The 11,572-nt window shown below is 41.6% G+C and overlaps 1 protein-coding gene across 5 annotated transcripts in view; it reads left to right on the top strand.

Annotated features, from left to right (window-relative positions):
* Positions 1-11,572, top strand: part of LOC137332972 (probable E3 ubiquitin-protein ligase MID2) — a 201,493-nt gene that overhangs the window by 167,075 nt on the left and 22,846 nt on the right. For all 5 annotated transcript variants that reach the window (XM_067997029.1, XM_067997027.1, XM_067997030.1 and 2 more), the window contains exons 5-6: positions 3,209-3,357; positions 6,978-7,105. In XM_067997029.1, the coding sequence (XP_067853130.1) occupies positions 3,209-3,357; positions 6,978-7,105 (277 nt within the window). The remainder of the gene's footprint in view (positions 1-3,208; positions 3,358-6,977; positions 7,106-11,572) is intronic.

Raw genomic sequence — 11,572 nt, 5'->3', positions numbered from 1 at the left:
CCTTCCCTGCTGTTGAATGGAATGAGTTTGAGATCACGTTATAGATGAAGTGTGTAGAGGTTGCTTTGATAGATGGGCATAATCAGAGATGAGCCAGGTGGAACAAATGTGATTATGTAAGCTGTTTTACAGCCTGCTTCAATACACACTCAAATAAAGATACTCAGGACTTGAGAGATGAAAGCAGAAAAATAATAAATAGAAATTCCTGTCACATTGGAAAATGTTGTACCAAGTATTTCAATCTTTGAAAGAAAATAAGGTTTTTGATCCTGAGCGGGCCTATGAACTTTTGCGTTAAACTTACCCTGAGATTTACTGTGCAGGACGTGTATAAAGATATGAGAAATGTGCCATGGTTTTGGTGAATAAAATGCAAGCAGATCACAGATCACATGGCCTTTGCATTCAATACATATAATGGGCCTTCGAATTTTTGTGCAATTTTTGTACTTCACCCTAACAATTGAATTGTGATCATGGAATCCCTGGGCATCCACTGGTGAAAATATAACTGGTTCCCAAATGTGATTAGTATTTAGTGCTGGATATGTAGGAAAACTGCTTAAAGTCCTCTACTAACTCTGTGGGGTAGATTTTGACTGCGGTCAGGTTTCAGTCGGCTGGCCGGCCATCCAGTAGTCCTGATGGGAGGCCAGGTCCATTTTGAGGGCTGGGCCTCATTAGCATAGAGCTGGCAGCTTCAGATGGAAAAAGAGCCCCCAGGGGAAGCCCACCGCCACAATATCAGGCGGCCTACAGTCCGGAAGAAGGTAGGTCTGGGGCGGAATCACTCTTGCTCCTCCTGCCCCCACAAATTAAAAATTAAAAACTTACCTGCTGGGCTCCTCTTTGGCTGCACTGGATGAAGCGTGCACAGCACATGTTCTGTCCAGTACTGCCCTAAAATGGCAATCTGGGTCATAGGGCCCCGATTTGCCTATTAAAAAGGCCTACTGCCTGACTAAGGTGGGCACTCTGACCGTCCAGTGGTAGGCCCTTCTGAATTTGGCAGCAGCCTGATCAGGAACGTGGTGGTAAGCTTCTCCCCATTATTTTTGGAGTGCTTTGCAGCACCAGTAAAAATCTACCCGGTGTTTTACTCTGCAGAGTACACGATAGCAGATTTCTGAAAATTTTAGTAATATTTTCAATCCATATTTACCCAGTGAGCTAATTGTCAGGGTTATCCCAGCTTTTAATATCAATTTATTCGGTTATATGAACCTGTCCTGGAATCTAAGAGGATCAATCCCTGTTATCTCACTTCCAGCAGGCATGAAAATTATGCAAAATTTTCCACTTTTTTCAATGAAATGCAGGAAATGATTATTCATTTAAGAAAATGAATTGACAAAGTCAGAGCTATTTCTTCACCCTCAAGATATGATGTTGTCACTGGAGGTTTGTGCCATAATCCTGAGGTTGTTTAGGACAGTATTATCCATTCAATGTGTTTGATATTATTTAATCTACAATAAATTACTGTAAAATTAGTTAATTCTGTAGTAAATACATTTTTGTTATAGTCACACCTCACTTGAGTTCTGCAAAATATTTTTTATCGTTAGCATTATTCGGCGATTAGGCAGACTTAAGAGCACTCCAGAGTTAAAACGAAAATGCTAGAAAAGGAAATAAAAACAGAAATTTCCAGAAATAAACAGGAGGTCTGTTAGTGTCTGAAAAGAGAAGTGACGGGTAAACATTTTGGGGTATAGATCCTTTTATCTTTTCCCATCTCTGGTGAGATCAGTTAACTCAGCACAGATCAGAGATCAAATCTGGAACCTTTGTGGTCTGCATGGCATATTACCACACTTGGGAGTGAATTTTCCACCTTCCCATCTGCTGGAAGTGAGGCGGTATCCCTCCAAAAATGGTGGGCAATGACCTAACATTGCCGCCGCCATTGTGGTCGCGGCAATGTTTCTCCTGGGTGGCTGGAGCAGCCTCGAGTCAGGTGATAAGCCCATTTAAAATGCTACTCGATGTCCTATGACGTACATAGGATCCCGATTAGCCTTTTTGGACTGAGCCAGTTGGAGTGCACTTTCCTGTGTTCTTCTGTAATTCCAATCTTGATTTTACCCATTAAGAACTCCCAACGGGATTTTGACATTCTCCAATGGATTATTTTTACAATAATCCATATTAAAATAACTATCCTGTAGGACCTGTTGTAAAAGGGTTCTTCAATGTAATAATGAAACAGTTACTTCAACATTACTGTAAAAATTATCTTTGACTTGCAAAACCATCCCCCAGAGAGGAAGGATCAATTACTGGAGCACATTAACCAATGCTTATGTAGCCCTTAAGGGCAGTAATTTTTTTTTAGAACTACTGCATTTGAACGCAGTCACTGCAGTGAACACCACAGACAATTAAGCAGAATTTATTTTCTTGAGTTATGTTCAACAGTCTATTCATGCTGCTTATTCCACAGCTGGTAGTTGCAGATTAATTGTTTTTTATGGCAATTCTGCACTACCGACCACTCCAAATTTTTCTCCTCGTCTCCTAAAGGTGCTCATTCATGCTGGTACTGGCAAATTTCCAGTGCCTTTGTTTTCACAGGTGAGCCCAGAGAGGGTGTCAACAGGCTGTTTGACTGTGAAGTTGGGGGCAGGGATCACCATTGAGCGTGGTCTTTCAGTCACCTGCCATCCACACACTCGTGCTTTCAGCAGCAGCAATGTGAATGATGAGCAATTTCTTTTTTTTCTCCCTTCCCAAGCCTAGGGGAATTGAGGCTAATTGTAGTGCCTTTTAAATAACACCTTTTTTGAGATAATTTAACTCAGCACAGATCTTGGATTGAACTTGGGACCTTTCTGGTCTAGATTTCACAATTCCACACTGGGTATTCATTATTTAAGCTATCGAGGGAGCAGTGACTTTTTCTTCCAAGTTCGCAATCAAAACCATGAGGTGAAAATTTGAGGCATGATTTCCCACCCAATCATTTTAATGGATGGAAAATAGAGTGTGGGTGGGCACAGAATTGGAATTTCTGCCCCGATGATTTTACACAAAACCCTCTTCTTTCCGAGTATTTTTATAAACACTTCAACAATCAAAATGTAGATAAGGTATGGTACAGTTTCTTCAGAAGCAGGTTCAACAGCTTGATTGATGAGCTTGCCTGCTCTAATTCGAAGCCTCGCTTATTTATTTTCTTTCTTTCTATCTGTTCCTCTTCAAGGTTATGAAGTTGAGAAAACTAGCACAGCAGATAGCAAACTGCCGGCAGTGCTTGGAGCGGTCAGGGTCTCTCATCAGTCAAGCGGAACACAGCCTGAAGGAGAACGATCATGCACGCTTTCTGCAAACAGCTAAAAATGTAACAGAAAGGTGGGCCAGACTTTGCTGGGAAAGATCGTTATTCTCTGTCTCAACAGGCAAACCGTATCTAAGCATTAAGCAATAAAGCACATGACTCTCCATACATTGTAAAGGATAATTTCTCTCTCAAATTTTCCCCCCTCCTCTCCTGAAGATGATGACTCATGCTAGGATTATGGTTCCATAGGCATCACCCATCCTCCATTACATTGCCCAACTGGCCATTCTTCATATGTCAGCTTACACAATGATCATTAGCAGGTTAATTGACCTCGGGGCGCATTATAATTGAGCCCAATCTTGTCTTCTCCCACTGTGTGCACATGCATGTACTTTCCAGAAGGCACTGGATTATGATCAGGAGCAGGAATCCCAGCTGAATTTTTCCCATCCTGGCCAAGGAGCATTGCTGTCGATTGCAACGTTCTTAACCCAACCCCGATTGAGATCAGATAGCTCAACACAGATCAGGATTCGGTTTGTATGGCTCAGATCCACACTGAGGATTGCACAGCCATTAAGGGAGTGCTTAATTGTAAATTTCTTAGCCAATTTTTTATTCATTTGACGTACTCAATTATTAGCAAAATATTGTTTTGGCCATTGCATATTAACTACCTAGCAGATCTGCAGAGCTTTATAGAATGGATTACTCAGAATCAGTGAGGGTGTCAATAACCTCTTATGGGCTTTAATCATGATCAACTGGTAGAATTTTTCATAAGGGACCAATAGTTGGAGATTATATAATTTTGAAAAAAGCATTTCACAAACAAGAGTTCATTAAAAGGACAAGTAACACAGAGCAAAGTTCAATTCTTCTATGACAAAAGAGGCTAACAGGCAAATACTGTGTTGTTGACTGAGTCTACCACTAAATGTTTATTACTTAGAGCTTGATTTTCCTCCCAGTTTTTGGTTCTTTCTGGCCAAGGACACTGAAGCAAGTTGCAATATTGTTCCACAAGTGCCAGCTGCCTTCAGTACTATATTTAAGTGATCATTCTCATTTGTAAGCTGAGATAGGCATTACCATCGCCGAATGCCCCACCACCAACATCCTAGGGGTCACCATTGACCAGAAACTTAACTGGACCAGCCACAAGAGCAGGTCAGAGGCTGGGTAATCTGTGGCGAGTGACTCACCTCCTGACTCCCCAAAGCCTTTCCACCATCCACAAAGCACAAGTCAGGAGTGTGATGGAATACTCTCCACTTTCCTGGATCAGTGCAGCTCCAACAACACTCAAGAAGCTCGACACCGTCCAAGACAAAGCCAGCTGCTTGATTGGCACCCCATCCACCACACTAAACATTCACTCCCTTCACCACCGGCAAACCGTGGCTGCAGTGAGTACCATCCACAGGATGCACTGCGCAACTCGCCAAGGCTTCTTCGACAGCACTTCCCAAACCCGCGACCTCTACCACCTAGAAGGACAAAGGCAGCATGCACATGGGAACAACAGCACCTGCACGTTCCCCTCCAAGTCACACACCATCCCGACTTGGAAATATATCGCCGTTCCTTCATCGTGGCTGGGTCAAAATCCTGGCACTCCCTTCCTAACAACACTGCGGGAGAACCTTCACCACACGGACTGCAGCAGTTCAAGGCGGCGGCTCACCACCACCTTCTCAAGGGCAATTAGGGATGGGAAATAAATGCTGGCGATGCCAGCAACGCCCACATCCCATGAATGAATAAAAAAATAAGTGTTAACTTTTATGTCATCACTTCTGAGCTTGGTACTGCCATCTCCCAACAGCAACACAAGTGCACTTATCATCAGGAGTCACGAGATAGCTTTCAAGAGAGGTAATGCTGACTAGATTTTTACTTCCATGGCCAAGGGCAAAGACCAGCTGTAGTGGCTTTACCATTGTACTGGGTGAAATCAGCTAACTCAGCTCAAACCAGGAACCCAAGTTGGGACTTTTATGGTCTATATGGCTCAGATCTACAATGGTGGCACATTTACCCATTGAGCCACCAAGAAAACACTTATCTTAAATTGAAATAAAAATGGCAATGGAAATTTAGCAGATTACAAACACTCACTCTGCAGCAGATAGCATCTACTGCAATGTGAACATGTCACATTGTCCAATATGGCTGCAACAAAGGATGTTTTTGGATTGGACTGTTCCAGGGATTGAACATGTCTCAAAACACATTGAGATGCCCCTTTAAGAATTTTAATGTTTGGTCTTGTGATTACTTCCTGTGAAAGTCCAACAGCTCGTCGTTCTGTTGGCAGTGGTCTGTGACTGTAAAGCTAATACAGGAGGACAGCAGACAGCAGCTCAATAACTCAAGGACTGTGTTGCTGCAGTAGTAATGCCTTACAGCACTGAGTATCACAGAACAGAAAGCAAACCAGACTTTGCTATTGTTTATGCATCTCTAACCAGCTCAATGAGATCAATCTCAAAGATCTCTGATGAACACTCATGTGTTTCTCGGTACACAGCAGTGCTAATTAAATTTCTCATTAAAGGGAATTATAGCCTTAGTCAGTGGTTGTGACACATGAAATTAGAAAGAAAATAAAAACATAATAAAAGTCAAGTGCAAGAAAAGGCCCTTCAGCCAATTGAAGTTCATCTCTCTAGTACCCTAATTCTCCCATTCAGGCATCCAATCCATTTGAATATAGTTAATTTTTCTGTCTCTACTATTGTGCCTGTGAGGTTATTCCAAATCTTTATCACTCTCGAATAAAGAAGCTTTTCCTAATATCTGTTTCAAAATTTACATTTTACTATTTTTTAATATTTCTACTACCCTGCCTGTGAGTTTATTCCAAACATTTATCATTCTTTAAGCAAAGAAGCTTTTCCTAATATCCATTTTAAAATTACTTTTTACTAATTTTGATTTATACCCTCTGCTTCTAATTACTGGCTTATTATGAAGAAGATACTGGGATTACTTTACCTATGCAATTTAATATTTTATATAGTTCCATAAGGTTCTCAATAAACATTATTTTTCTGAACTGTAAGCTTAAGTTTCTCTAATATTCCTTATAGCTCATCCCCTTTACACTTAGAATCATTCCTGTTGCTTTCCTCTGCATCTTGTCTAATACATGAATATGTTTTTTGTGACATGGTGACCAAAATCGAGCTTTGTACTGATGCAATCGGAACAGCCTTGGCATAATCTCTAAAGATTTATACTCTACCGTTCTACCTGTAGATCCCAGCATTCTATTATCTCTTAATTGCTCCATCACATTGTCTAGACATTGAATATAATGAGTCTGCTATTATGTGTAAGTTCCTTTCTTTGTCTTGTGCTAATTCAAATCCATTCCATATATGGCTTAAGTGTGGTACAATCCCCACGTGTCTGTGACCCAAAACAAGTCTGTGTCTTCAGAAGATGGGGAGAAAGTGATAAAAACAATTGTTGCCTTTTCAAAATAATAAACAGATTAATTCTGGTTACAGTTTCCTCTCAATAATATAAAAACACTAATGACACAAAACCTTTGCCACATTCATTTATTTATTTTTTACTTGCTTTACATGCAAAAAAACATTTGGGAAACTTTCCTTGTATTTTCTGATGCTTGTTGCTTTTGTTGATGATCCATTTCTGTCTCTGGTTGATCCTACAGGGTGGCTATGGCAACAGCATCTTCTCAAGTCCTGATCCCAGACATCAATTTGAACGAGGCCTTTGAAAATTTTACCTTAGATTTTGCGCGAGAGAAGAAATTACTCGAAAGCTTGGACTATCTCACAGGTAACCATGTTAGAACAATGGTGAAGAAGTTCTTTGTAGTAAATTACTCCTCCTCCACACACGCCAATTTATTGAAAACTATAGAGTGTCGTCCTCTCCCACACAAAGTTCCACACACCCATTACAATTGTCCTTGCCAAGTTCCACTGGCTCCCTGTACTCCAGCAATTCACCTCCCTCCCCCCAATTACAAACTGTTTCCCTACTGATGTTAATTCAGTTCACACACACTGCTGGGCTCAGTAACTTCTCCCAATGAGCATCCCTGTACTACCACCTTTATCTCATCAGATTTGTTTTTATTATGCATTCATGGGATGTGGGCATTGCTGGCAAGGCCAGCATTTATTACCTATCCCTAAATGCCTTTGAGAAGCTGGTGGTAAGCCGCCTTCTTGAACCGCTGCAGTGTGTGTGGTGAAGATTCTCCCACACTGCTGTTAGGTAGGGAGTTCCAGAATTTTGACCCAGCGTCAATATTAATGCAGAGTGTGCCGATCATCAGGTTCTGTAACTATTTCCCACTGACATCTTGTGTTAATGACTGTATCTCTGCCCATGCTAAATCCAGCTCTCTCAAACTGTTTGGTGTCAGAGTGCTGGATTAACACCTGTCAATAAGACTCATGACATTCTCAACCCTCAAAGGGTGTAAAGAATATATTTATTTTTGATTCAACAGTAGGTTTATATCTTTAGAACATGTTCAGAGTGAAGTCTTTAAGGTGAATCAATGGAATTGGATGGTCCATCTTGTGGTCACTGTAGCCAGCACAGGCACTGACTTGGCAAGAGGTAATTGTAGCAGTCAGTGTAAAAATGGTCTGCGGGGTTCATTCTAGAATCTCTATTTCAATGAGCTTTGATTTTACATGATAATACAGCTGCTAACAAGGTGATAGCAGATGGGCATGATATCACCCTGCTGGCATCTACCAGTCTACTATTATTAAAATTCCCACTCTCCTGCATGCCTCCAGGTAAAACAGGATGTACACTGTTTATCATCTCTGAAGGAGCCAGAGCAAGCTAACTGGAGTCCCCCTTTGGATACTAAACACAGTTAAACCTGTTGCAATTTAAATTCACGGGAGAGACGCATCCCCTTTTATACTATGGACCTAAGCCAAGAGATTGAATCCCATCTTTAATTATCATTTAAATTCTCACAAATGATCATTGGGCAGGTTTAACTATTTCTCCATCAGGCTGATATAGAGCGTGGCAATAAAGCATTGTGGCAGAAGAGCTCCTTATATCAGACAGATGTACAATTGCATTGATGGTGTCAAGAGTGCACTTCCCAGCTCTTACCTCTTCCTAACTCTCAGACTGAAAGAGAAAAGTGTGGCAAGGGGCTTAGTCACATTTTGAGGGGCAAAATAAATGTGGATATAACTGGGGGTGGGGGAGAGGAGTGCTTTAATGTGAGACATGAAGCAGCACAAAAATAGAAGATTAATAGTAGATCACATAGATTTACACAGTGGAGTCTTCCTTTAAGAGTCAAAAATCTACCTTAACCAATAAGTCACATACAACCCAACATTCATTCAAATGAAAGATAAATTGTACACCAGGATGAGACACCACAATCAGAAAAGGAGGGGAGGAAATGGGGGGCAAATTCTCTTACTGTTACCATCAGTATGTAATTGGCTAAAATTTAGAAATTAGTGCTCCTGGCACAGAGTGTGATTAGTGGGAAGGCAGATGGGGAGTAAAGGGATGGAGGTCAGACAGAAATGTCCACTGGTTTTCGCCCTCTTGTTGGAGTGATCTATTACATTCCTGATATTCATCCAAAGCCTTTTCCTACTGTAAACTCCATGACTTGCTTAGTCCCAACCATTCCTGCCAACATTTAGAAAGAATCATCAAGCTATCCTTGTAGCCCTGCAAATGTTTTCCTTTTAAGTACGTATTCAGTTCCCTTTTGAAAGCCACAATTGAATCTGCCTCCACCATCCCCTCTGGCAGTACGTTCCAGATCCTAACCACCCGCTGTGTAAAAAAGTTTTTTCTCATGTCACCTTTGGTTCTTTTGCCAATCACCTTAAATCTATGTCCTCTGGTTCTTGACCCTTCTGCCAATGGGAACAGTTTCTCTCTATCTACTCTGTCTAGATCCTTCATGATTTTGAATACCTCTATCAAATCTCCTCGCAACCTTCTCTGTTCCAAAGAGAACAACCCCAACTTCTCCAGTCTATCCACGTAACTAAACTTCCTCATCCCTGGAACCATTCTATTAAATCACTCTTCTGCACCCTCTAAGGCTTTCATGTCTTTACTAAAGTGCAGTGCCCAGAACTGGACACAATACTCCAGCTGTGGTCGAACCAGTGTTTTATTAAGGTTCATCATGACTCTTTGCTTTTGCATTCTATGCCTCTATTATAAAGCCCAGGATCCTGTATACTTTCTTAACCGCTTTCTCAACTTGCCCTACCACCTTCAATGATTCGTGTACATATACCCCCAGATCTCTGTTCCTGCACATCTTTTAGAATTGTTCCCTTTAGTTTATATTGCCTCTCCTCATTCTTCCTACCGAAATGTATCACTTCGCATTTTTCTGCATTAAATTTCATCTGCCACGTGTCCGCCCATGCCTCTAGCCTGTCTATATCCTCTTGAAGTCCATCACTTTCCTCCTCACTGTTCACTATATTTCCAAGTTTTGTGTCATCTGCAAATTTGGAAATTGTGCCCTGTACACCCAAGTCCAAGTCATTAATATATATTAAGAAAAGCAATGGTCCTAGTACCGACCCCTGGGGAACACCACTATACACCTCCCTCCAGTCCGAAAAACAGCCTTTCACCACTACTCTGTTTCCTGTTACTTAGCCAGTTTTGTATGCATGCTGCTACCACCCTTTTTATTCCATAGGCTTCAATCCTCATGACAAGCTTATCATGCGGCACTTGATCAAATGCCTTTTAAAAGTCCATATACACAACAACTGCATTGCCCTCATCTTTCTGTTACCTCATCAAAAAACTCTATCAAGTTAGTTAAACACTATTTGCCTTTAGCAAATCAGTGCTGGCTTTCTCTAATCAATCCAGATTATCGTTTCTAAAAGTTTCCCCACCACCGAGGTTAAACTGACTGGCCTATAGTTGCTGGATTTATCCTTACACCATTTTTTGAACAAGGGTGTAACATTTGCAGTTCTCTAGTCCTCTGGCACCACCGCTGTATCTAAGGATGTTTGGAAGATTATGGCCAGTACCTCCGTAATTTCCACCCTTACTTCCCTCAGCAACCTAGGATGCATCCCATCCGGACCGGGTGACTTATCTACTTTAAATACAGCTAGCCTTTCTAGTACCTCCTCTATCAATTTTTAGCCCATCCAGTATCTCAACAACATCTTTCTTTACTGAGACTCTGGCAGCATCTTCTTCCTTGGTAAAGACAGATGCAAAGTACTCATTTAGTACCTTGGCCATGCCCTCTGCCTCCATGAGTAGATCTCCTTTTTGGTCCCTAATTGGCCCCACCCCTCTTCTTACTACCCATTTACATGCCTATAGGAGACTTTTGGATTCCCTTTTATGTTGGCCGCCAGCCTATTCTCATACTCTCTCTTTGCCCCTCTAATTTCCTTTTTCACTTCCCCTCTGTATTTTCTACATTCGCCTGGTTCTAACTTGTATTATCAACCTGACATCTGTTATTTGCCCCTTTTTTCTGCTTCATCTTACTCTTTATCTCCTGTCATCCAGGGAGCTCTGGCTTTAGTTGCGCTACCTTTCTCCCTCGAGGGAATGTTCCTAGACGTCCCTGAACCATCTCCTCCTTAAAGGCCGCCCATTGTTCAATTACAGTTTTGCCTGCCAATCTTTGATTCCAATTTACCCGGACCAGACTTGTTCTCATCCCACTAAAATTGGCCCTCCTCCAATTGAGTATTTTTACTTCAGTGTGATCCATGTCCTTTTCCATAGCTATCCTAAACCTTATGATACTATGATCGCTGTTCCTTAAATGTTCCCCCACTGATACTTGCTGTACTTGGCCCGCCTCATACCCCAGAACCAAATCCAGCAATGCCTCCTTCCTCGTTGGGCCGGAAACGTACTGGTCAAGAAAGTTCTCCTGAACACACTTCAAAAATTCCTCCCCCTCTTTGCCCTAGTCCCAGTCTATATTAGGATAACTGAAGTCCCCCTTTATCACTATTCTATAGCTTTTGCACTTCTCTGTAATTTCCCTACAAATTTGCCCCTCTGTATTCTTCCCACTAGTTGGTGGCCCATAGAATACATCCAGTAGTGTAATGGCACCTCTATTGTTTCTTAACTCTAACCAAATAGATTCTGTCCTTGACCCCTCCAGGATATCCTTTCTCTCCAGCACTGCAATATTCTCCTTAATCAATACTGCCAAACCCCTCCTTTCTTTCCTTCCCTATCTTTCCTGAACACCTTGTATCCAGGAATATTTAGTACCCA

Source organism: Heptranchias perlo, chromosome 15 (assembly GCF_035084215.1).
Source record: "Heptranchias perlo isolate sHepPer1 chromosome 15, sHepPer1.hap1, whole genome shotgun sequence".
Classification (NCBI taxonomy): Eukaryota; Metazoa; Chordata; class Chondrichthyes; order Hexanchiformes; family Hexanchidae; genus Heptranchias; species Heptranchias perlo.
This window is presented reverse-complemented; position numbering and strand designations above follow the sequence as displayed.